General features: G+C 47.3%; 2 protein-coding genes across 6 annotated transcripts in view; one reads left to right on the forward strand and one right to left on the reverse strand.

The window, feature by feature from the left end:
* The window catches only part of LOC119163313 (uncharacterized), a 217,758-nt gene that overhangs the window by 6,427 nt on the left and 185,109 nt on the right, over window positions 1-26,222 (reverse strand). For 4 of the 5 annotated variants that reach the window (XM_075872944.1, XM_075872943.1, XM_075872942.1 and 1 more), the window contains 2 exons: window positions 10,117-10,218; window positions 2,382-2,460 (listed from right to left, as the gene is read on the reverse strand). In XM_075872944.1, coding sequence (XP_075729059.1) covers window positions 2,382-2,460; window positions 10,117-10,218 — 181 coding nt within the window. Of the gene's footprint in view, window positions 1-2,381; window positions 2,461-7,579; window positions 7,777-10,116; window positions 10,219-26,222 lie in introns of those variants that run through there. The other variant, XM_075872947.1, reaches the window with a different exon arrangement.
* Window positions 11,698-14,045, forward strand: LOC119179289 (transposable element P transposase). Its single transcript, XM_075874141.1, has 5 exons — window positions 11,698-11,813; window positions 12,260-12,404; window positions 12,597-12,770; window positions 12,930-13,118; window positions 13,178-14,045. The coding sequence occupies exons 1-5, from the start codon at window positions 11,698-11,700 to the stop codon at window positions 13,925-13,927; spliced, it is 1,374 nt and encodes a 457-aa protein (XP_075730256.1). The 3' UTR covers window positions 13,928-14,045.

Raw genomic sequence — 26,222 nt, forward strand, 5'->3', positions numbered from 1 at the left:
GTAGCCGAGGGTAGAGCCTGGAGGAGCAGGCGGACTGCCTAGGCGAACACATTGAATATGTCTCCAGTGCATAGCACTACACAGAAACGTTCTGAAGATTCAAAGAACGCAAAGAACGGCAACCCCTTAAATGTAAACGTCCATCCATGGAGCCTTACAACTGCCCATTTTCATTAGCTGAACTTAAGGCATCTCTTGCGTACTGCAACAACTCGGCGCCAGGTGGCGACCGTAAAATGTACGAAATGATCAAGTATCTTCACCCCGAAGCACTAAAAACACTCCTAACCCTCTTCAATACCATGTGGGAAGCTGGGTATATTCCATGATCATAGAAAGAAGCGATAGTCATCCCGGTACTTAAACAAGGCAAAGACCCGTCCTTGGCTGCCAGCTACAGGCCAATAGCGTTAACAAGCTGCCTATGCAAACTATATGAGAAAATGATAAACCGGCGCTTAATCCACTTTCTAGAAAGTAACAGTATACTAGACTCCCTTCTGTGTGGTTTCAGAGAGGGGAGGTCGACAATAGACCACCTTGTTCGCATAGAGACATACATCAGAAATGCATTTATTCATAGGCAGTTTGTACTTTCGGTACTCTTAGACCTGGAGAAAGCTTACGATACCACATGGCGATTCGGGATTCTATGCGATCTTGCCGGCATGGGCATCCATGGGAACATACTAAACACAATTAAAAGTTATCTGTCTAACCGAACCTTTCGCGTAAAAGTGGTAAATGCTCTCTCTAGATCATTTACCCAAGAGACTGGTGTTTTGCAAGGGCGCGTGCTTAGTTGCACACTCTTTCTTGTAAAAATGAACTCCCTTCAGTCAGTCATTCCAAGCGTGATGTTTTATTCCGTGTATATTGATGATGTGCAGATGAGTTTCAAATCATGCAATATGTCTGTCTGCGAACAACAAGTGCAGCTTAAAATGAATAAATTGTCTAAATGGGCGGATGAGAATGGTTTTAAAATAAACACCGAGAAAAGTACTTGTGTACTTTTCTCCAACAAACGAGGGGTAATGCCGCTACCAAATGTTGCGATAAAGGGAGACCAACTCTCTGTGAGCAGCGAGCATAAATTTCCTGGGAACCACTTTAGATTCTAAGCTGATGTTTATTCCCCATATTAAATATGTCAAAATGAAATGTTTGAAAGCGATGAACATCCTAAAACTCCTATCACGTACAACATGGGGTAGTGATCGAAAGTGCCTCTTGAAGTTGTACAAAAGCCTTGTCATGTCGCGCCTTGATTATGCCTCTATAATTTATCATTCCACAACGCCAAGTGCATTAAAAATCCTAGACCCCGTTCACCATCTGGGTATCCGACTTGCAACGGGTGCTTTCGGGACAAGTTCGATCCAGAGCCTCTATGTAGAGTCGAATCAGTGGTCACTTCACCTGCAGCGATGCTATAGCAGTTTCACATATTTTATAAAGGTATGCGCAAATATCAAGCATCCTTCTTATTCATCTATAAACGATATGACCGCTGCCACCCTCTTCCATAATCGACCCGCAGTGAGAAATCCGTTCTCTTTGCATGTGAGAAACTTAAGTGAAGAAATGCGTGTTCCACTGCTAGAACTTTGTCCTACGCCCACAGCAAAACTTTTACCGCCGTGGCAGTGGCAGCTTATACACTGTGACACATCATTTGTCGAGATCACTAAACATGCACCAGAAGCACATATTAAAATGCACTTCGGACAACTCCAGTCCAACTACTCATGCGTAGAGTTTTATACTGACGATTCTAAGTCGCATGCAGGGGTGGCTTATGCAGCCGTCGGACCATCCTTCTCGGAATCCGGAGTACTGCACCCGGAAACAAGTATACTTACGGCTGAGGGTTATGCACTATTGTCGGCTGTGAAACATATACGGAAATCAAACATACAAAAATCAATTATATTTACAGACTCATTAAGCATCGTAAATACATTAAGATCACTTTTTAGATTCAGAAATCCGGTAATAATTGAGTTGTATTCCGTCCTGTGTACTGCGTATATGTCCAACCAGCATGTTACTATTTGCTGGGTACCTGGCCATAGAAGTATCGAGGGCAATGTGTTAGCTGACCAAATGGCCACGTCAATTATAATGTGCGCTATTAACCCTACCGCTACTGTCCCTGCAACAGACCTAAAACCCTTCCTGCGTAAGAAACTGCGAAGCCACTGGCAACGCTTGTGGGACGCAGAAATAAATAATAAGCTTTACTTGATTAATCCGCAGTTAGGTTACTGGCCCTCCGCTACGAGAAAGCGGCGAACTGATGTCCTATTCTGTCCCCTCAGAATAGGACACACTTATGGTACCCATAGCTTTCTGCTGACTGACGATGAACCTCCTACTTGTGGTAGATGTGGCAAGAGGCTAACCGTCCTCCACGTCCTCTTGAAGTGTCCGGAAGCTGAAAGAAGTGTCTGGAAGCTGAAAGAGAAAGAAAGAAATATTTTCCTTTAGCATACCGCTATCATCTTCCTTTACATCCGATTATGTTTCTCGGCGAAGAGCCGCTTTTTGATGCAAAATCAGTTCTAAGCTTTTTAAAGGATGCAGTACTGAATGGTTTTAGCCCAGCAAGTTCATAGCGCATCCTCTGTTCAGAAGATGCCGCTGTGATAGCAGCTTTCAATGAGCCCAGGCCTCCATGCTCTTGTTTTAAGGGCTCTGTTGAGGCACTGGTGCTTCATGCCAAGTTTTTATTTCACATAGGTATCACTTTTAAATCATTTTATGTCTCCATAGCACACATCATTTGTCATTGCCATAATTTTACTATATATATATTTTTACGCACCTACAGCGACTGTTTTTTGGCCCATTTACAGCCACGTCACATCTTTTTTATCCACACTGCACATCGCACAGTTCATTATCATCGCTCTGGCGCTCTTTGGCCATATCTGGCCCTTGCGCCAATAAACTCCACGAATCATCATGATGTCCGATTACAGCTACAACTAAATGTCGCATCGTCGTAGTTCTTGCAGAGGTCATACGGTCATCATTGGTCGTCGTCTTTGTTGAGCGGCCACTTCTTTCCATCTCGTAACCCAGTCTTTGTGGGCCTTGGCAGGTTAGGCCTAACTGTCAACGTTGCACTTTGGGGACTGTCAAGTCAGTCGCATGTGTCCTGTTGAGAAGGCGAAGATCGGCAGGTGGCCCAGGCACTGCTGTTACAAGGTGTTGCAGGTCTGGAGAGCATCTCTCGTAGTCTATCGAGATTGTTGGCTGCTTTGCAGCACCTTCACGCTGCTACCTCCGCATCAGGGTTACAGGCGCCTTCGTCGCGAGAGCGACGCCATCCTCTTCATTGTTCGGCACTCCACAGGACAATGTCATCTCATCCTCTCGGGTTTGCCACCACAGCTTGGGCCGCGCACCACGGGCTTTTCTCCTATCAATCCCGTACGTGAACGTCGTGTGTGTGCATACCATCGGGGCATCAAACACCATCACTGCATTCCACCGTTTGACATGTGTCTTGTGCCCTTTAACTATGTCGGTGCCCTGTCATATGTAGCATGGCCATTATATAGAAATGCCACTTTTCCAGCTTTCACTGTGACCGCTGTGTGTTTTGCACAAGCCTGGATTTTTTTTTTTTTTTTCATTATCACTGCATAATACCTGGCACAATTGTTTTTTGTTTCTACTTTGGTGAGGTTTCCCTCTATGTGCCACAACTGGAGTGCGCCATTCGCAAAATTATCCCGATGACGTCGGACTTACCGCCTACAATTCATCACTAGTAATCGAACTAGCTGCACTAAATTTAGAACCTTCCGTGCATAAAAAGGCGTAATAAAATGCTGCTTGTTCGTTTCTATTAGATTAACGGAAAAAATATTAGTGCTTCAAAAATTCAATTTCTGCCTAGTTAAATTGGTCAGGTCGTGCCATCTAAAGGGGCCCAGTTCAACTATGCACACCTACCATTTCGGAGGCCATGGCTAAAAGTTTTTCAGTGGTTTTTGTTACTGCTGTGCCTCCCGCCACTTTTGCTCTGCTGCTACCAGTGTTGGCGGCTATGAAGTAAAGCCAAGCAACGTTGTACATGGCAACAGTGACGCGAGATGGCCACTTCCAGGTGGGGCATTTGAAGTGCCCTAATGCGATGTGGACCGCTAAAACGGGATTTAATTTAAAAATAACCACTTCTTTGCCACAAAAGTAGCACTATTAGGTTTTTGGACTGCCATTTCAGCAATCAAAGATGACTTAATATTTTCCTTTGCTGTCCCTTTAATATATTTGTGTTAGCCACCCAAAATGAAGACTGCCCATCCAGTATGTGAATTGCTTTTACCCTCCCCATTCTTTAGATGCCCGTGTTTGTATTTCTGAAGAACTTCTTGTGGGGCAAGTTGGTGCATAACTGTTATGTATATCGTTACACATGCATCTGGATAAATACAGGAAGGAAACAAATAATAAATGAAACAATTGCAAAGGTGGTGATTTGTAATGAAGGAGAGACATTTAGAAAGGGGACCTAAGCTGGTCAAGTATATTAGATACTTGTCCCCCCCCCCCGTGTTCATTCAATTGAATGTGCAATTTGTCCTATCACAGTTATGCACCAACTTGCATAGCAAGAAGCTCTTTTAAAGCACTTGGCCAGTACAAAGGGACCTATTCTCAATGTCTCTCCTTCTCCGTTGCTAGTCAATGCATTTGAGCTCTTTCCTTTTATTTTGCCTTTCCCGCTTGTGCTAGTTTGACAGAATGTGCAATAATTCCCACCACAGTTATGCACCAACTTGCCTAGCAAGAACGTCTTCTAAAGTACTTAATCAGTACAGAGGGCCCCATTATAAATGTCCCTCCCTCTCCAGTGTTAGTCAACACATTGGAGCTTGTTCCGTTTATTCTGCCTTTCCCTCCTGTGTTTGTACGATCGAATGTGCAATGACTCCCATCACAGTTATGCACCAACTCGCCCAACAAGAAGCTCTTCTAATGCACTTAACCCGTAAAAAGGGCCCCATATTCAATGCCCCTCTTTCTTTGTTACTAGCCAATGCATTTGAGCTATTCCCATTTATTATGCCTTTCTCAATTGTATTTGTTTGACCGAATGTACAATGATTCCCATCACAGTTATGCACCGACACGCCCAGCAAGAAGCTGTTCTAAAGCACTTGACCATTACAGAGGGCCCCATTCTCAATGTCCCTCCTGCTCCGTTATTCATCAACAAATTTGAGCTCTCTCTATTTATTCTGCCTTTCCCTCCTGTGTTTGTTTGATGGAATGTGCAATGATTTCATGCACCAGCTCACCCAGCAAGAAGCTCTTCTAAAAAACTAGACCAGTGCAGAGGGCCCCATTCTCAATGTGTTACGTTGGCAGCGAAGACGCCGCCGGAGACATGAACTAGGCGCTGTCACCAGGGAGAAGACCGCGTGTTTATTGACCGCTTGAAACCTATATCATGAAAGAGGGGAAAGGGGGCAGAGAGGGAACAAAGAGAGAGAGAGAGGACGCATGCACATGCTGTTCTGCGTCCACTTCGGCAACCGCTAGCGTTGCAACACTTCTTCCACCTTAGTAACCATAACGTTCCACCGGTTTTTCCCTTCTCGCGGACTGTCGTATTGGTTGCGATACTGCAGACACGTTCTTGGCGTCTTCGGTCGTCGCTTTGTTGTCGGGTAGCGCCGATTCCCGAGTGTCCTTGCTCTCCGACAACAATTCCTTATCGCACTTTCGTACTTAGTCCATATGGTGACGGACAATCCCTGCCTCAGTCTCCACTTCCAAAAGTCGAGCACCGGTCGTGGCCTTGACCCTTCCCGGCGTGCATTTGTCGCCAGTTGCGTAATTTCGCGCATAGACGATTTGCCCTGGTGCGAATTTCCAGTCAGTGTCTACCGTCGGCTTGGCCGAAACGCTGCGATGGTTCCTTGGCCGAAAAGATAAGATAAAAGAAAATACTTTTGGGCTACTGGTTGCATACGAGTTGTGCGCAACCTGTAGCCCAAAAGTCTTTCCGAAGGGGAAAGGCCGGATTGTTGAGGGGTATTGCTATAGTTTCAAAGCACTCAGGCCAAGGAGGTCGTCAACTCGACATTTCCAATCTTCTTTAATGCGTCCTTCACAGTCCGCACAGCCAGCCCATTGCTTTGTGGACGATGTGGAGATGTTCGAAAATGTGAACGATGCCATTGCGCTACATGAATTGACGAATTTCGAAACCCGTGAAAGGTGTTCCATCCGCGCTACTAGTCAACGCATTTGAGCGCTTTCCGTTTATTCTGCCTTTCCCGCCTGTGTTTGTTTGATCGAATGAGCAATGGTTCCCTTCACATTTATGCAACAACTTTCGCCGAAGGAATGCAAGCACACACAGCCTTGGTATGCAGAAATATACTGCCGGAGGAACTTTCTTGCCTTGCAGCACTTGCAAGGAGGGGATAGAGGGTGGGGTGCTCGCAGTCATGTCACAGTGTTTGCAAATGGGGAGAAGTCCATTGTGAGCATTGCAAAAGAAAAACAACCCTACAAGCATAACTCACTGAATGTTTGTTTTTTTGTAGTTGATCTTCTGCCCTAGTCTTGATAATATTTTGTCAGTGTGTGGTACCCAACAGCACACTGCTCAGCCATGTTGCATTGTTTGGAGGGGCATAGTAATAAGGACTGAAACTTTGAATTGGCTTGCTCAACCAAAGCTTATGGCAGAATAGATAAGGCAAATGGAGCCAAAAAACATATCTCGCGAAATTTTCAAAAAATTTTTAAATTTTCACTATGCTGCGTGCCTTGAGCGGAGAGTTCTAGTTTCAATGAGGTTCACTAACAAAGAACGCACTCAAGAATAAGCGACTGCACTACTCGAATCCCCCCTCCACCCTCACCATACCCCTGAAAAAAAGAGGCAGGCACTTAGGGTCTGTAGCAACGATGTGGGATCAGCACTTAGGAAGCTATCTTGGAAAAAAAGCCTTAATTGTCATTGATACCTTCATTATTAGTAATGCATGATTTCCCACATGACACATTGGAATTTGGCATATGTTGCTTGAATCTTTTCGACTTGTTGCCACAAATCGCACATGAGTCAAGTGTACCAAAAAATATACAGACTGAAAAAGTGAAGCTTGTATGATTTATACAGGCTAACATTAACATGGTATAAAATGTCTTAGTAGCGTTGTAGTTCCAGTACAGGTGTTCCTATAAGCTGTGCTAATACATAATGAAAAAGATCTTGTTAATTTGTAAACTACTATTTCATTCCTAATAAATATAGTGAAAAATTGCCAATCCATGCTCTCCAGATTTTTTTTTTTTTTCTCTATCTAACATGGCTATCGCAGACCGCATGTGTATGCAAGTGAGTGCATGATGATGAACAGTCTTATTGCCACTGCACGTAGTTGATGTCACAGTCTTTCATCTTTCGCCTAAGATTGAGCCACATTCCAATGAGGCCAATATCAATCAGCCGGTGTCGCTGAGTCAACGGACGTGATTTCAGGTATGTGCACCGAGCTGCATACAAGTCACAATCCTCAGCATGGTCACTTTCCCACACAACTGTTGCCAGCAGCAGGTCCCAGGAACGCAGAGCACCGTGGCAGCGGCATGTCTCCAAGTGCCGCACATATGCCTCAGATTCTGGGTTGCGTGTTTCATCGCTCAGCAACAGCAGGTCGTTTGAAGACGAACAAAGGGCATTAAGAAATGAATCTGGGCCTGGATTGGTCGCCACCAGCACACATACTGCTCCACTGCCTGCGGAGTGCACAGTTATTAGTAGTGCTAAAGGAACAGCAAAATTATTGTTTGCGACTTTTAGCTACAATTAGCACCTTTCGGTCTTGTGATCCCAACACTGAGTTGTAAATGCCATAATGCATTGTGCGATTAATGCTAGCATCATTGATTATGACCAGAAGTCTTAAAATATTAAAATTGAAAACGTTAAAGAAACTATCGCTGAACCTCGGCGGCACCTCATAAGATTATGTGTGGGGCGGCATTCAGAGAGCACCTTTTGAAGCAGAGGCCCTGCCCAGGTGTGCAATGTAACTGTTCGCCCTCTAAATAAAACTACTTACACAAAAAGCATGCAATTTATACTTAGCTTGAAAAACCTACGCATGCCAAGCTATCGAGTGAACACGACATGTCGAACTTGATGAGGGCAGCTAGACTGGTCTGACATCGTAAACTCTCCACACATGCCCCTGGGAAAGGGGGAAGACAAGTTGGTCTGTTTGGACATAAACTTTCGGGAGGCCAACATAGTTGTAAGGAGCTGGTCGAGCATCAATGCCCGAGGAACCTAAACGTCTTCTGCCCTGGCGTTCAGTGGATGCAGAAGAAGCTACGACTACGCACCTGGTCCTTCCTCTCTAGAAACAGCAATGCAGCGACAACTGCAGCATTCAAGCTCCCAAAGCGACCGTGTCATTTGTGTGAATTTTAAGGTGCGAAGCTCCCAAAATTCTCGGCTTGTCCGTGTCTAATGTCGTCACAGCAGGTCATGTAGTTACAGCCCACGATAAACCGCATGTGCCACAAAAATTGAACAAGTTCCACTACTCGCCACCAGTCCACTAAAAATGAAGAACAAACAGTTAGCCCAACGAATGCCAACGATGTTAGTGGAGCTGAAATTGGGCGTGTAGGAAAAAAAGTACTATACACCAGCGTACACCACGTTTCTTTTTTCATTCTGCTTAACATACTCTCTCGGAGCACAAAAATTAATTGCAGCATGCGTGATCTAGTTCTGTGCACGAATGTTACATGTTATTATGCGTGTTTTGTGTGCTGTGGACAACAAGGGGGCAGCGTGCATTTCCAGTACAAGTTCTGCATTTATGATAACATCCCTCTGTGTTTCCCCAGTGACTGCAGAAGTGACACCTTGTGTATACTCTGGCATTCCAGTCCGCGCTCTTGACTTTCATAAGCTGCCATCATAAGACACCGCTGTGCTGTTCACCTTTTGTTTTACAGTAACTGGTTGGCAGTAGGGCATCTTGCTAGCTAGGGCGTGGTCTCCACGACGGCCCAATTCAAAGGGTAGGCCGCACCACCGTGATACCACCACATGCTCCCATTGGTCTTCAGTGAATGCCATTAGGAAAACAGGAGCACTCAAAAGCATACTGAAAGTGCTCTTCGGAGCCAGTGTGTTTCAGCGGTTGAACAGAAGTAGCAGCACTGTCACTCGGTAGCAGAACGGGAGCACTTTTGCTGCACAGAGTCGTGCGACTGAATTTTTCTTCAGCTCGGGAGTGCAGCAGCAACTATGAGTAGTTTGACACTGCTGTTTTTTGCCGTATAATACTGGTGCCGTTTGCACAGGTGGCTATGCAGCAATGTTTGCCGCATGCATTATTGCACAAACGTATTATTATGCTGCTACATTTGCTGGATGCATCATTGCACACATGCACTATGTAACTTCGAATCAGGTTATTAGTGAAAAATTACAGCTTATCAGCGCTGCTGTCCTGCAGAAAATGTTGGTGTTTCAAACCTTTTGGACACTTGCTATATTTCCTCCCAGCTGTCGCCCTCTCACCAGCTATCTAGAAGCGTGCCGCATACCAGTGGCAGCACTGAGTGACCCTGCTCTCGGTGCTCTGCTCCACCCCTGTTCCTGCAATGAAATCGCCATATTTTGACCGCCACTGCACCACGCTGTGATCACGCATTGCGTGGTCGCCACGACGGGCTCACATAGCACCGCCGATTCGCTGAGGCAATTTTCAGAAGTTGCCGTGGAAATACCGAGGTAACCGTGAGGGACTGCTGACCCGAAATTGCCGAAGCGTTCCTCTACGGCGTACAGTAGTCGTATCGTGGTTATGGCATGTTAAGACCCCATACATTATTCGTGCAGGTCGCGCAGATAAATGCGACTAGCGACCAAAAAACGGCTCATCCGCACGAAATACCCGCAGTGACACAAACAGTAGCTTTTCTACCAACTCACCGGTGTCGTACATAAGCTTGCTCAGCGACACGTAGAAACTATGGTAGAAACGGAGGCTAGCTCGACCACAGCAAATGTAATCGAAACGAACCAATCAACACCTGGCTCCTACACATGCGTACCTGCTAGCATGAGGGCTGCCTTGCCTGGCCGGCTCCTTGAATCCTTCACAATGTCCTTCAAAGCAGCGCCGTAATCTTGCAATAGGCTCTTCCAGTACGTGCCTGCAAAATAATACATGATATACTGCAAAGCAGGTCCTGGGCAGCGTTGTGTTGTGCTCACCAAAACGTGACACTACTCGCGCCATCATGCCGCTGAGGCAGAGTGCAGTCAGAAAATGGTAGAATAGGAGAGTGTACTAGAACATAGCCTCCTTTATGCTATGACTAGAATTACAGTGGCTGGAATAAGGGGAGTGCCCGGAACGAGCCACAGAACACCTATACACTGACCGAGCTCCGAAAATTGAAGCCAAACAGGGTCACTCCGCTCGTAGCGCTGCGATCGGTAGTCTGCAATGTGTCGTCGCAACGCTTCTCTATTTAGATGCCTGCCGCATGAGAATAAAAACAGCTGCCACACCCTTTTCCTTCTTCATTTTAGAATGTTCTCGGTCGCTAGCGTAACCTGCGGTGGACGGTGCAAAAACGCAACACTTTGCATAGCCTCTGAAACAGTAGTGTACAGTTACAGGTCTTGAACAACTCTCGACTGACGCGCCCTTATGGGTCGCAGATGAAAAACGCTTAGCTGCCCTGGTACCGCCCGCCATAAAGTTTCCCAATATACACTAGAGGAAACTCTGGCGCTAGTGTCTACGGGAGCTGCCATAATGTTTCTCAAAATTAACTAGAGGCACGGAGGAAGGAAAAAGGTAAGGAGAGGGCATGCCCAGCCCAACGTTTATAGATACTTTTTCAGTTCCGTAACTCCGCCGCCGCAGGCGGCCGCCGGTTTTACCCGGGCAGTGAGATGGCGCCACAGTCGCGAGTTGCGCTGTCGCGGGCGCACGTGTTGCCGGTGTTGCTCCTCCCCGCAGTTGCTTGGCCCAACGTTTATAGATACGGCTTGGCCGCGTGCGCGGCTGTCATCGCGCTTTTTTTTTCTCGTTGTTGTGACCGTGCGCGCACGTGGTTATCCTCGAAGACTTCGATCATCTGTGAATTGTGACAACCTAGCACTACCGGCCACAGGACGTCTCGGAGCTGCCAAGCTTTACGATGCCAACTTGCTTCGTGCCCGGCTGCACCAGCGGGTACAAAAGCAATCCAGAAAAGCGGCACTTTTTTGCACCGCCGTCCGATCCGCAGCTGCTTGAAAGGTGGGTGAGAGCTATTCCCCGCGCCGATAAACTTCTGAGCAAGACATGCAAAGTGTGTGACGTGCATTTTATGCAACATGACATTGTGAAGACTTACAAGCATGTCATTGACGGCCAGGTTGTTGAAATAGACCGCGGCTGTTGGGCATTACAGCCTGAAGCCGTGCCGTGTCAATTTCCGAATGTTCCAAGCTATTTGTCAAAAACAATAAAGAGGCGGCGGTCGCCTAAGGATAGGGCCAGCTTACCCAACAAAGTCGTACTTGTTGCTACGCCATCAGATGAGTACCAGCAAGAAGTTCCTGATCCCGTGCACGACATTGATTTCGCACAGATTGTCGAAAACGGCTCATCTTTAAAGCTTCCGAAAAACTGGAGAATGGCGGACCTTGAGGAGGACACTGGTAAACCTCGGCAGGTTATCTTTTACAAGGCGGGAATGAAGGACGATGTTTACGCGATCCTGAAGAGCGTCGCGATTCACGAGGACCTCACGTACGTCATCCATGCAAATGGAAGACTGTTGCGCAGCTGGGATGCAGAGATTAACATATTTTCTGCGCAAGATGTGGAAGCGATTGTACAAATTGTGCACGCAAAACAATTTTGCCGTGGTTGCCCTCTTATCGATGTCACCAACTCCAGCAGAGTGACAAAAAAAGTTGGAGGTAGGCTTCATCACAACGATTGCGCCGTTCTGACTGACGCAGATAAAGAAGTGTGTGCTGCATGTGCCAACTTGACAAAAAGTTTAAAGCGAAAGGCAACGTCCACACGATCAAAGAGAAAGGTGCCCGTGGCAGCAAGTGCGCTGAGAAAGCGGCTAATTCGTGCCACTGCCGCACGAGAGCGAAAGAAAGCAGATGTAAAGCACCTGAGTGAGAAGCTCAAGAACGCATTGACGGCGACTCTGGATGATATAATTAAAGATTTGCCTGAAGTACAAAAGATGGCTGTTCTATAACAGCCTACGAGCAGCTTTATGATGCCGAGAAGAAGGTGGAGATAAAGGTGGTACCAAAACTGACCGAGTATCACATCAAGCCTCAGAAGCTTCAGGCCATGAATGTTCGCCTGGCAGCTCAAGTAAGACATTTAATATGACCTTGCTTGTCACCTGTTTCTTAGTTTATTGTAATGTGCTGAATGCTCCTGCTACATACACTTAATATTTCTTAATGTAAACATGGATTCATTGGCAAACAACATAAGTTCATCTGGCTTGCAACTCGATTAAGTGCACTCGCAATCGAACTAAAATATGAACCTCTTTTTCAGCTGTTCAGCCGCAGTGTGGCGATTGGTTTGAAAATCTACCGGCAGCTAAATGTACCCGGCTTTGATGACACTGCAGGAACTGAAAAAGTTACATCCCTGTTAAATGATCTTTTTGACATTCTGAATGCGAAGATCCCCCAGGCTGGCATAAGAAAAGGTTCCCCTAAAATTAAGGTAAGTGGTTTGTGTATTGACATTATGTGAGCAGCAAAAAAACCTTGTGATCAATTCTTATATTTCGATACACTATTCCCACTTTCTTTTGCACCATTTGTATCACTTTTGTTATAGTTTCGTAGACTATTTTTCATGCATTCACGCATAATGTTTCAGTTCCTGGAGGAATTTCTGGACATGCTGAATCAGACGGAAGCAAGAAAAAATGTCAAACTCATCGCATCAAATCAAACTGTCGAGTCCTTGCGCGTCACGTTGATGTCAGTGTTATCCATTATAGAATTCTTACACAACGAGGGTGTGAGCTACATCCTAACAGCCAAATTAAACCAGGATCCACTTGAGGTAAGAGTTCTGTTGCCGCGAGGCAACCTAAGGTGCTTACATCTATACTTTTTTTGCAGAGATTTTTTGGCCTTGTGAGGTCATTTGGAGGGGACGAAGACCATCCTACAGTGACCAAGTTTAGCCAGTTATTTAGGCTACTTTCCCTCTACACCCCTGTCAAAGTGGCTGTCAAAGGGAACTGTGAGAGCGGCAGTGATCGTGTTTTGCTTAGCGCTTTTGAAAGCCTCGGAGAAAAACGTCGTGAGGCCCTCGTTCGGAAAAGTGCAATGAAAGATAAAGTTTGGCAGCAGCTGATGTCCATACCATTCCATGCCCTCTCAAGTGATGCCGACGATCATGAATACAATGCACCATCACCAGAAGCGACCGCCTTGTATTACCTGGCAGGCTACGTGGCTTTCAAGTTGAAGAAAACTACACGCTGTGAGGTCTGCAAAGAAGATGCCCTTGGTAGGCGTGATTCACTGTCGAAGGAGGCCATACTGGTCATCGAGCGCGAATACGTCTGTGGCAGCCTTGCATACCCTTCAGAAAAACTGCTTGCGTGTGTGAGCACGGTAGAACGCACTATAAAGCATGCTAGCAAAGGCACATGTTTTGGTGACTTATTTTGGGATGTGCTGGATGCTCTAGTGAAGAGAGGCACAAATATTGTTGGCTGTTCCGAGCATGCTAATCAGCTTACTGCTCAAACAATTCACTTTTATTTAACAACTCGTATGCACTTCTTCGCACGAGCCAAATGCTTGGAGAACAGCAGTGCCGTTCGGGCACAGAGAGAGCGCAAGAAGGCAAAGCTAGTTTAACGAACTTCGCAGTAAACCTGCCGACAAATCTGTGCCGTGTACGTGTAATGAAATGTGTACGTCAGTTTTCGATCTATTCGTGAGGCGTTTTCCCACCGCAAAAAAAAAAAAAGACGAATAGCAGTGTTTCATTCATCCAACAAAATTTACTAGTCGCCAAGTCCTCATGTTACGTAACCCCGAGTGCTATAAGTTTAAGATTTCTATTTCTTTTAGCGCGCTGAATTGTAAACTACTAATGTGGTCTTGATGCAATGGACACAGGAAGGCGCAGGGTGAAGCGATCACTTTGTCACTGCGCAAAACGGATGCCTGCGAAGTACGTACAGGCTTTTTTTCAAGTTCGTGAGTCATACAACGCGCACGAATTAAAGCGCGTGGCCTCTGTTAAATAGCGAGAGTAAAGACCAAGTACACTGTTCGCACAATTCTCACTCGGGCGCACGCAAAGGCTCACGCGACACCCTTCGCGCTAGCAGACGACTCTCGCTCTCCTAGCGCAAGGCGCGACTGCAGCGCTGCGGTGGCGGGTGCGGCGGCCGGCCGCCTTCTCCCTGGGCGCGGCGCGAGGAGTTGCGGAACTGAAAAAGTATCTATAAACGTTGGCCCAGCCGGCGCAGGGCGTAAAAAATGTGGCGGAAATGACATCATGGCGGCCATATTCAGTAGGCGCAATGGCGGCGTTGTTATGGTTACGTGTTGCGCAGTGAAGCTGGTCTAGCAGTGAGCGGCCGTGGCTGGCGGCGGAATGTGTGCCTCTGCCGGTCTCGTGCTGAGCCGTGGCGGACAATACCTGTGCTCGGCGCCGCGTTATTGGTTACGTAGTGTTCGTCTGGCTGTTACATTACTCTTAGCAACGTTTACAAATCTCTTTGTCCATCACGCGTTTTCAACAGTGCGTAGAACAAGTGCATATCCATGTGTCGTGCGGCGGATGACGCGGATGAAGCAGTTAGTGTTCAGCGAAATGGCGTTGGACACCATGACGAAGCTGATGACGACGAACGCCTTGCAGGTCAGTGACGGTTGAGCAGTGCTCCTGCTTGTGACAACGGACGACGCTGTTGAGCCCAGCAAGACGCCGTGAGGACCATGTGCACATACGTAGTTTCGTGTTGTGTGTGTACAGTAACAACTTGCATGTGCGTATTAAAACACCTTTTCTGTTCCGCCTTGTACACTCTCCACCAGCATTGCATGTAATCTCAACGTAACAGCAACCACGTTCAACTGTCACTAGCACCGTGCTCTAAGTCACCACGGTCGCAGAATGCTGACGCAGGTGAGTTTCACGCGGAACACGGACACAGTGGCAGGACGCTGCGTCAGTCGCGTGGCGGAATGCAACCGTAGAAGGCGCACGACCGATCGTGTTGTCTGTACAGTTGCTCAATTAATGACGTGAAAGCACCCGCCGTTGTCAGTGCATCTAGCGCGCGTTCTTTCGTAGTTGCTTCGTTGTCAGCGAGCTGTTACTCTTTGTTATTACTCGTACGAAGCGATTTCGCTGAAGGTGTCCCGCTGGCTCTGAGTGATGAGCCCAGTTCCATTAGTTTCGGATCGTCACGACACACGCGCTGCGCAGCCCACGTGCTTTCCGAGCGGGAGAGGGAGGCGCGCCTTCTGCTTCGCATTCATATGTAAACAAGAGAGGAGAATTTGCCTACTCAATATGGCCGACTTCCGGCTTCATTGCGGCTTCACAACAAGTGACGTCAGGGCCTCTCCTTACCTTTTCCTTCCTCCGTGACTAGAGGGCACTCTAGCGCTGCGATCGTTCAGCGACCATGGGAGTGATGGGTAGTGCACACATTCGCCTAGTCTTCGTGCTTGCGGCCGGCGAATTGTACTTGCAGCTTCGTGTATTGCTAGTTACGATTTCGTTTTAAAGAAAAAGGACGAACCCTTTTGAACTTCGTGATCTCATTTGAAAAGGTAAGTCTATAAAAATAAAATGATGAACCGCAACCGCTGAACATTTACTAATATTTGTTTCGTAAGAACACAGCTCCAAGCACACGAACACACACGGATCCAAAAGCAGGCCAGAAGTACGAAAATCAGACAAATGTGTGCACTATCCATCATTCCCATGCTCACTGAAGCGCCGTGTGTTGCAGCTCCCATAGACACTAGCGCCAGAGTTCCCTCTCGTGTATATTGTGGTTCCTCACAATATTAAAAAACTCTATGCTTTCAACCGCCTGCGATGAAAGCGCACCGTCATATTTCGCGTGATTTTTGTAGCAACTGAAGCCAGATTTAAAAAAAAACCAATACACCTGTGCAAGTACAATTGAGAAAAAAAAAAAGAAAGTCTAACGTCCTCAGCTGCGATACGAACCTGGGTCTTCTGAGTGCGCAGTGAGCATTCTACCCCGCAAACACTTGGGCGGAGCTGCGCGCAGTTCACAAAACGACGACACATTGCTGACCACAACCTACTGTACTCCTGACCAACGCCTCCCTAGATTTCTTGTGCCTGCCGGATAAGCGCGAAACGCCGTTCATCTATGGCGGCGCTGCCTACGTAGAGGTAAGGGTCTTTGTACTTACTTTTAAGATCGGCAATTTTATCGTTTGCTACTGCTTTCAGGGGATGCCTCTATTAAAAAAAGTTGCTTGCTGATTGACGGCGTCACTTGCTTAGGGTTCATTATAATTACGTTTTAGCCTTTTCAAACTTTTTTACGTTATTTTGTTGCATATAAGCACCAAAAACGTATTTAGAGGCATCCCTACGTTAGTGGCGCTACCACTGTAGTTTCGACAACCGCCGCTTCTCAAGTGACCGCCAGTCACTTGAGAATCGGCAGGCACAGGAAATCGGCAGGCACGGGAAATCTAGGAGGCGTTGTCCTGACCAGCCCAGATCGCGGCGATCTACAGAGCTGCCTGCGCTGGCTCGGATTCCGAACCTGGCCGCCTAGGGGGCGCTCGAGTTACAAATGCTTCAAGAGGAATTATGGGGAATTCTGGACACACTAGGCGTGGAACATGTAGTCACTAATCTCTTAAAGGGTATCTATAAGGGTAACAAGGTAGTTATAAAGTGGGAAAAACGGGTATCCAAGCCTGCAGAGGTAAAACGGGGGCTTAGGCAGGGGTGCCCCCTGTCACCCTTATTATTCATGATGTACCTACAAGGATTAGAGGCAAAATTAGAGGGAAGTGGACTGGGCTTCAACCTCTCTTTAGTCAAACAAGGAAAACTTATTGATCAGGCACTACCAGCATTAATGTACGCAGATGATATAGTGCTAATGGCCAACAACAAGGAAGATTTGCAGAGATTGATGGACATCTACGGTAATGAGGGAGATAGGTTAGATTTTAGATTCAGTAAGGAAAAATCAGCAGTCATGATTTTCAATGACAACGAAGGAAGTGAGCGTAGAATACAGGAGGTCACGCTAGATTGGATTGGATAAACTTGTATTTGGTCCTCCAAAACACAGATCACTGTGTTGCGGGCAGCTCCCACGTGGGGACTGAGATGCCAAGCTCCTCAGCCGCCTCGCGGGCTTGGTGGACAGCCCAGAGCTGATCTGCCAAGGACGAGCTGCGGATTGCCGCCTCCCATCTGGCAGAGGTGATGTTCGATAAATGAGCGAAATTGGTGCACTGCCAGAGCATGTGTTCTAATGAAGCTATTTCCCCACAATGTGGACAAAGATTACTTGGGTATAGGTCAGGGTACATGATGTGTAACATTTTCAAAGTAGGGTACATCCGCGTTTGCAAAAGCCTTAATGTAAGTGCTTGGAGCCGGGTTAGATTTTTGTGAGGTGGAGGGAAAATCCTTCTAGACAGGTAGAAATGTTTAGTGAGCTCGTTGTATGTTGTAAGAATTTCCCGGTTATCCCCTTCACCGGTAGAACGCATCCCCGGGGAGGCGCGGTTGGAGAGTTCTCGCGCCGCCTCGTGTGCTGCTTCGTTGAGATTGGGAGGGGAATCGTTGATTTGTCCAAGGTGAGCTGGGAACCAACTCAGAAGATGATGTGTTATGTTCTTGCCTTGCAGTATTTTCAGCGTTTGTTCACAGACCGTCCCCTTGGCGAACGCCCGTAGTGCTGTCATGGAATCACTGTAGACGACTTCAATGTTATCCATCTTGAGTGCTAAGGCGATTGCTACCTGTTCCGCAATGATTGGGTCTTTCGTCTTGACCGTCGCTGAGTTGACAACATGGCCAGCCCCATCGACCACCACTGCCACAAACGCTTTCCCATTGGCGTAGGAAGCCGCGTCAACAAATACGACCCCTCGTTCCTCGTTTGAGACTTGACGAAGTATAGTCCTGGCCCTCGCTACTCTTCTTCCGACGTTGTGTTCTGGATGCATGTTTCTTGGTATAGGAGACACTGTGATATTCTCCCTGATGTTGTCGGGGATATCATTGTAATTGTGCCTGATTGCCATATTGGGTGTTGGCCCAGCTCCTGCAGGATCATTCTCCCCGACCTTGTTGTAGATAACCTTGCAAACTGTGCTCTCTCTTGGGCTTCTGCTATTTCTTCGAGCGTGTTGTGAATGCCAAGCTCAAGCAGACGCTCGGTGCTGGTATGTATGGGTAGGCCCAGGACCTTCTTGATAACTTTCCTGGGGAGCACATTCAGTGTCTCGGACTCTGCTCTTGACCAGTTGTGCATTGCTGCCTCGTATGTGAACTGACTTAGAACAAAACCATGCATCAACCTGATGAGGTTGTCTTCCTTGATCCCATTTCTTTTGTTGGCCACTCTGCGTGTGAGGTGCACCGCACTGTCTGTTTTCCGAGTTAACTTGGCTATAGATTTGCTGTTGGCGCCGGTAGACTCTATCAGCATTCCCAGGACTTTGATGGAGTGGACCCTCTGGATGGCATCCCCTTGATTTGTACGGAGGTGGATGTCTATCTGATTTAACGGCTTCCATCCCCTGGGCTTCGGTCCCCGGCGTGCAGTCCGATAAAGCAAAAATTCTGACTTACTCGAGGAGCACTTGAGCCCGGAAGGGCGAAGGTAGTCTTCTACGGTGTCAATCGCCTGTTGCAGAGCGCTCTCAATCTGCCCCTTGCTTCCACCTGTGCACCAGATGGTAATGTCATCTGCGTAGATGCTGTGCTTCAATCCTTCAATGCTCGATAATTTCTTTGACAGTCCAATCATGGCAATGTTGAACAGCATTGGTGAAATCACTGCCCCTTGTGGCGTGCCCCTTACTTCTAGTTTGATTGCTGCGGTCTCGATATCTGCAATCTTCATCACGGCTTTCCGATCTGTAAGAAAGGACCATACGTAGTCATAGAAGGCTTTCCCTAGACCAAGCTTGGAAATTGCTTCGAGTATGAATGAGTGGTGGATGTTGTCAAACGCTTTTTCTAGATCTAGGCACAGAATGGCTCTCACGTCTCTGGTTTCATTGTCAATGACCTGGTGTTTGATAAGCTTCAATGCATCTTGTGTGGATAGCCCTGCCCTGAATCCAACCATATTGTGTGTATATATGTCGTTATATTCCAAAAACTTGTTTATCCTGTGCAGTATGGCATGTTCTGCGACCTTGCCGATACATGATGTCAAGGATATTGGCCTCAAGTTGTCCAAGTTAGGGGGCTTTCCTGGCTTAGGAATAAAGATCGTGCTGGCCAGCTTCCACTGCTCTGGCACCCTGCCTTCTTTCCATACTGAATTGACCATATCCCTCAGGGTTTCAATTGAATCGTCATCAAGGTTACGCAGGGCCTTGTTTGATATACCGTCCGGGCCAGGGGCCGACCTGCCGTTGAGATCATGCAAGGCTCTTCTGATCTCCTCGATGTTAAAGTCGCCCTCAAGACCTGGATTTGGCGTGCCCTGGTACTGCCTAGTTGGTGGTGCCAATCCTCTTTTGATTGGGAGGTACTTATGCACGAGCTGCTGGACAACTTGCCGTTCTGTAGTGCGCCCTATCTCTTTATGCAAAATTCGAGCGATAACATGCTTTTGATTTGTTTTGGTGGTGTTTTCGTTGAGGAGATGCTTTAACATATTCCATGTCTTGCCATTGCGCATCTGACCATCGACGGAGTTGCAGATTTCGTCCCATTGCTGCCTCGATAGTGCGCGACAATGTTCCTCGACTGATCTGTTTACCTCAGCTATCTTCTTCCTCAGTCTTCGGTTCAGGCGCTGACCCTTCCAACGGTTCAATAGTGCTTGCTTTGCCTCAAGAAGATGAGCGAGCCGGCTATCCATTTTTTCAACCGGAAAATCTGTGGTAATGGTGGAGGAGACGGATTTGATGTCATCTTTAATCTGTTTGACCCACTGCTCCAAGCTTTGTCTGTGGCCATCTTGTTCCCTTTCCATCCTTATCTTCCTGAACTTATCCCAGTCTGTGAAGTGCAATTCTCTCTGCTTTTTACGCTCCACGGAGAAGGTAGTGGCAAGAATGCAGTGGTCACTCCCAAGGTCTAAAGCAAGGTTCATCCACTAGGCCTTCTTGATGTTCCTTACAAATGTAAGGTCCGGGGTGGAATCCCTGCAGCAAGATGTACCAAGCCTTGTTGGTAGGCTGGGGTCTGTGATTAGGGTGAGATCAAGTTCACTGGCACTTTGCCAAAGTCGATTTCCTTTCCCAGTGTTGTACTTGTAACTCCATGTATGATGAGGGGCGTTGAAATCACCTGCTATGACGAGTGGACATTCCCCGGCGATATTAACAGCTTTCTTTAGAACAGTCTTGAACCCTTGCTTTTGTTCTTTTGGACTGCTGTATATATTAAGAATGAAAATGCTCTGACGGTTGCTGGTACCCGGCACGATCTCTACCAAGACGTGTTCCAACCGGCCTGCTTCTATCTTGAGGTCGTGGGTTACGTGCGTTAGTTTGTTGCATACGAAGGTGCAGACTCCCCTCCCTTCAGTATCCCATATTACAGGCCGGAATCCAGGCAACGGGTCTCTTGTAATCCAGGGTCTCTTGTAATAATATAATATGAGGCTTTTCTTGGCTGCTCCTGATATACTGCTGCAGGGTTGCCTTCTTTTTAAGGTAACCTCTACAGTTCCATTGCCAGATACGAAATGCTTCACGTAGCGCTGCCATCATGGTTATTACATGGGCGGCCAGAGCCTGATGCTGCACCTGTCAACAGGTTTGGAACCACTAGTATTGGTGGCCGAAGGGGTGAGCTTGGTGCATGAGGAGGCCTTGCTGTGTTGTGCAGATATGCTTCGACCTTTGTAATGCGCAAAGTCATATGCTCTTCCAGTGCCGCCACGCTTGATTGTAGCCTACCCATCTGCTCGCTAAGATTGGCTACTACTTTGCTGAGCGTGTCAAACACCTCTTTCATATCTGACATGGTCATTTGGTTGGCTTCCACGTGTTCTGTCATGACTGCCCTCTTTTTCGTGGTTCTCGAGTCCCCCACGTTTTCAGCCACAGGGACATCAACTGGCCGAGGCATTGGCTGTGAAGATTGCGCGCTGGTTAGCTTAGTGAGAAGAATTTTTATTTCATTTAACTCAGCTGATAGCCTCTCATTTGATTTTGTAAGTCTCGCGTTTTCTTGCCCTAGCTGTGCAATTCTATCATGCTCTAGCAGCTTACCTGTCATCACCTCTGCCCCGCCGTTGCGCACTCGGTCAGCCCAGCTGCCTTTCGAAGTAACTGCAGGCGTCCTCCCCAGGTGTGAAGCCGTGATCTCGAACTGAACGCCAGGCAGCTGGCCATTCGGGTGCCGCCCAGGCTGATCCCGACCCTGATGGTGACCTTGAAAACTCGAGCGCCCCCGTGATTGGGAGCGGGCCTTGGGTCTAGAACCTCTTCTGGAACGCGACCTCCCCCTGGAGTGGGGCCGCCTTTCCTGTTCTTGTGTAGTCTGGATGCTCTGGGTCCTGTAGGCTGGAATAAGCTGCTTGTCGTTGATGTCTGGACTCGATGTGATTGATGCGTCCCGGGCTTCTGCGGCTGCTCGCGATCTTTCCCAACGTCTGCGTCTGACGACGTATGGCACTAAGAACCTGTTCTTGCACTCCTTGTCTGCCGTGGGATGGTGACCGTCGCACAGCCTGCATCTTGGATTGCACTGGTGCAGGCTATCTGGGTTCTTGATCTCGCAGCCTCTGCAGATTGTTTCAGCTGGGTTCGGACAGACGTCAGACCGATGTCCCAGCTTTCCACAGACGTAACAAATATCGATGTTCTTGCGGTAAAGGGAGCATTGCAAAAGTGAAGGTCCATATCTCACGAATCTGGGCACCTTGTGTCTTTCGAACGCTATGATGATTGTCCCGGTGTCCTTGATTCTCTTGGCCTGCAGCGCGAGCGGGTTGTTCGCGTTCACAATCTTTCGGGTCAAAATGTCCTGAGTATCGCTTACGGGGATCCCGCGAATCACTCCTTTACAAGTATCGTGGGGTGCCGTGGCGTACGCGCTAACCTCGAAAACTTTGCCTCCAATGTCAATTTGCTTGACCTTGAGATATCTTGAAGCTCTGTCTTGGTCCGGAGTGCTTGCCACCATAATGTTCTGCTGCAAGTTGGAACAGATGATGTCCTGCATGGCCTCTTCCTCTTTGACGCCGGCCGCCAGTACTATCGCGTCTGCCACGGCTCCAGTGCCAATTCTCGAGATATTTAATCCTCCACGTGGTCGTAGCACAATTTTGCTGAAGTCCTTAGGTAGTGGCGGCATGCGTCTAGCTCGCACGATTGTATACTTGGTGTCATACCTACTACGACTGGCTCGAGCGTCTCCTGCAACGCCAGCCTTGGTCGAACCCTTGGCAGCAGGAACGCTAACCGCGGCTTGCTTATTCCTTGAGCGTCTCGTTTCGGCTTCCTTCCAACCCATGTCTTCCGTGCAATCCTCTGGAGAGATGTCCTCTCCATCTACTTGGTATTCCATTCTCAGTTGCAGATCCTGGAACGCGCAGAGCGTTGAGTCGCGTTGGCGCCGTGCCGGCGCATCGGCAACAATCGCCTCCTTGGTTAGGCTTAAATCCCCCGGTGGCGTTGCCGTGTAAAAATGTCCCAAAAACGGTTTAAAAGTCCACTCACCAGCACAAAGGTGGTATCTGCTGATTTCTTGAGAACTTAGGCACACGATGGGACTAAAAACTCGGCGACAAATTCGTGAATACCACAGGAAAGCATTCTTGAAAGCAGGAGCCGATCTTCGCGCATCCGCACTGATCGGTACCTAGAGCGTCTCTCCAGGTCACGCTAGAGATAACAGATAAATACAAATATCTGGGCGTATGGATGAGCAATGGGACCGAGTATCTGAGGGAACACGAAATATACGTGACGACCAAAGGTAACAGGAATGCAGCAGTCATGAAATATAGGGCACTGTGGAATTACAATAGGTATGATGTTGTGAGAGGAATATGGAAAGGGGTCATGGTTCCTGGTCTGACGTTCGGCAATGCGGTCTTGTGCATGAGATCAGAAGTTCAAGCAAGATTAGAAATTAAGCAACATGGAATAGGTAGGCTTGCTTTAGGAGCTCACGGGAATACACCAAATCAGGGAGTACAAGGTGGTATGGGATGGACATCATTTGAGGGCAGGGAAGCTAGCAGCAAGATAAAATTTGAGAAGCGATTGAGAGAAATGGGGGAAGAGCGTTGGGCTAGGAAGGTTTTCAGCTACTTGTACATGAAGAATGTCGATACAAAATGGAGGAAGCGAACCAAAAAGTTGACTGGTAAATACTTAGAAAACAGCAGGTGTCCAAACCAAAAAGAACTATCGGTTAAGAAGAAAGTGAAGGAAACGGAGACTGACATGTGGAGAATGGGTATGATTAAGAAGTCCGCACTAGAGATCTATCAAACTTTTAAGCAGGAAATTGCCAAGGAAAGGATCTATGATAATACTCGGGGTAGTTCTCTACTGTTTGAGGCCAGGACGGGAGCACTGCGAACCAAGACATATTGGGCCAAATATGAAGGGGTAGACACAGTATGCCGTGCGTGTGGAGAGGAAGAAGAAACTGCCGAACACTTGATAATGTTCTGTAAAGGGCTTCACCCTATAGTTCAGGATGATGGCGCAGAGTTTTTCAAAGCACTGGGGTTTAGGGACCGGGAGGGCAAAAGAAACTTTAAGCGGGTAGACTTAACTAGAAGGAGGTCATCTGATTGGTGGCTAAAGTCAAGGCACGAGTGAAAATTAAACTCTTCACTGCAAAGTACGAATCCTCAAACTCACTTTTTAAGGAAAAAAAATAAATATAATTTTGGGTTTATTATGTATTACGGCTTGGTGGCGCTAGCCACCGCCCGATCTTAAGAACCCGATCTACAGGGTACAGCCATATCCATCCATCCATTCATCCTGGCGTTCACTACTGTGGTGCGACGGGCAGGAGGGATGGTAATAGAATGGGCCGTCAAGGCACAGCTTTTTAGAGGGGCCCACAGCTCTGAGGCCAACAGTGTAGCCGAAGACGGTTCTAAAGGGGCACAAATATTCGATCCACACGGAGCCCGTGGGAGAAGAAATCGACGTAAGCACAAGGGCCGAGCTACGTCAGACATAGCCTATATTAACATGCAGGACGTAGGGATTAGGTTAAAGTGGGAAGAGATAGAAGAGCAGTTAGAAGAGCACTGCCAGGAGAACACTGCGTAACCAATAACGTGGCGCAGAGCTCGGTATTGTTCGTTACGGCTCAGCACGAGATCTGCACAGGCACACATGCCGCCGCCAGCCGCGGCCACTCGCTGCTAGACTAGCTTTACTGCGCAACACGTAACCATAGCAACGCCGCCTTGTGCCCAGTGATTATGGCCGCCATGATGTCATTTCCTCCAAACTTTTCACATAGCACGCCGGCTGGGCATGCCCTCTCCTATCTTCCCTTCCTCCGTGGAGCTCGCTGGGTTCTGGTACAGTGTTCTAGACACTGTAGTTTGGTGTGTAGATAGTGCGTTCGTATAGAAGTGCGAGACGCGAAGGACGAAATCTCGGTTTAACCTTTAGGTAACCGCAGTATAAACACTGGATTGAAATATTCAGCCAACCTAATGAGCACCCTGAAGAATGAGCACCGTTGAAGAAATTTCAACAAAATATACTACTGACGTACTGCTGCCGCTGTACAATATAACGATGATGATAGATGGATGGATGGATTATTATGGCTGTACCCTTTAGATGATGATGATGTGCCGTTCTCTTTATAACAAGTCAACACGTGTGTGGAGGCTTGACAATAAAAAGTATAAAAACTCCCAGCTAAGAGAAAAAGAAAGAAAGGTAGAAATTCAAACGATTAGAAAGGATGTGAAAGACGACCTACTCTTAAAAAAAAAAGGGGGGGGGGGTATAGAGAGAGGAGGGAGGGAGAAGTCTGTTCACTTCGCGATCCTCTGATGAGATAACATTCTCCATCATTCGAAGCGCCGCTTAGTGCGCTCCACCGCTCCTCTGTTCATCTCCCCATGTTCACCCTCGAAAACTAGTGCAACATGCAACAGAGCGTCTCCTCTACATTGAGGTCCGATTTCCTAGATCAGGCGGCGGCTAACCCTGCCTAGCCGTAATACTCATGGTAACCAACAACTAAATTTATCTTTTTTTTTCTTTTAAATAGTGAAGTTGAGGACTACAAAAGTTTCTGGAAAAGAAACGTTTCTGGAAAAAGATCTACTGTCTGGAGCCCCATTACTTACTGGTCTTCACATTTTGTCTAAGAACATATTTCTGTACATTATATTGTGTATTTCACTAACAGAAAAGTATAATGAACTATCCGCCATGCACTCTGGGGTGGTATATAATTTAAAACGAAAACACAATAGTATTATTAGTATGCCTGTTCACTTGCAGTGCTTGGCGGCCAACCTGGAGGTCGTAGGTGTAATCCTGGCAGTCTCATTCCGATGGAGGTGAAAAGGCCCGTCTGTAATGTATGTGTACATTCAACGACGCCAAATGGGGAAAATTCCCAGAGCCCTGTAGTACAGCATGCCTCATAATCATGTCATTGTAGTTGTTATGGCTCTGAGAGCTGTGATTGCATCCCACTATCTCATGCTCAGTGCCATAACACTTTAGTTGTCTAAGCCAATGCACCATGTGGGAATATCCTGTTGCATGGAGAATGTGGCTTTCTGAATGTGTAAGAGTGACAGCAAGCTTTCATTTTGTTTTCGTCAGTTGCTTTACTTTCTCCGGCAGTTTTCCTGTAAATGGCATGTAACTGAAAAACAGCATTTTGTGGTGGCGTTTGCTTTCTTTGCATTTGCTCAAAAGAAACCTCCTAATTTAACAGGTCACCTCCAAAGCCGACATAAAAACGCCATTGAAAACA

Source organism: Rhipicephalus microplus, chromosome 9, assembly GCF_043290135.1.
Source record: "Rhipicephalus microplus isolate Deutch F79 chromosome 9, USDA_Rmic, whole genome shotgun sequence".
Classification (NCBI taxonomy): domain Eukaryota; kingdom Metazoa; phylum Arthropoda; class Arachnida; order Ixodida; family Ixodidae; genus Rhipicephalus; species Rhipicephalus microplus.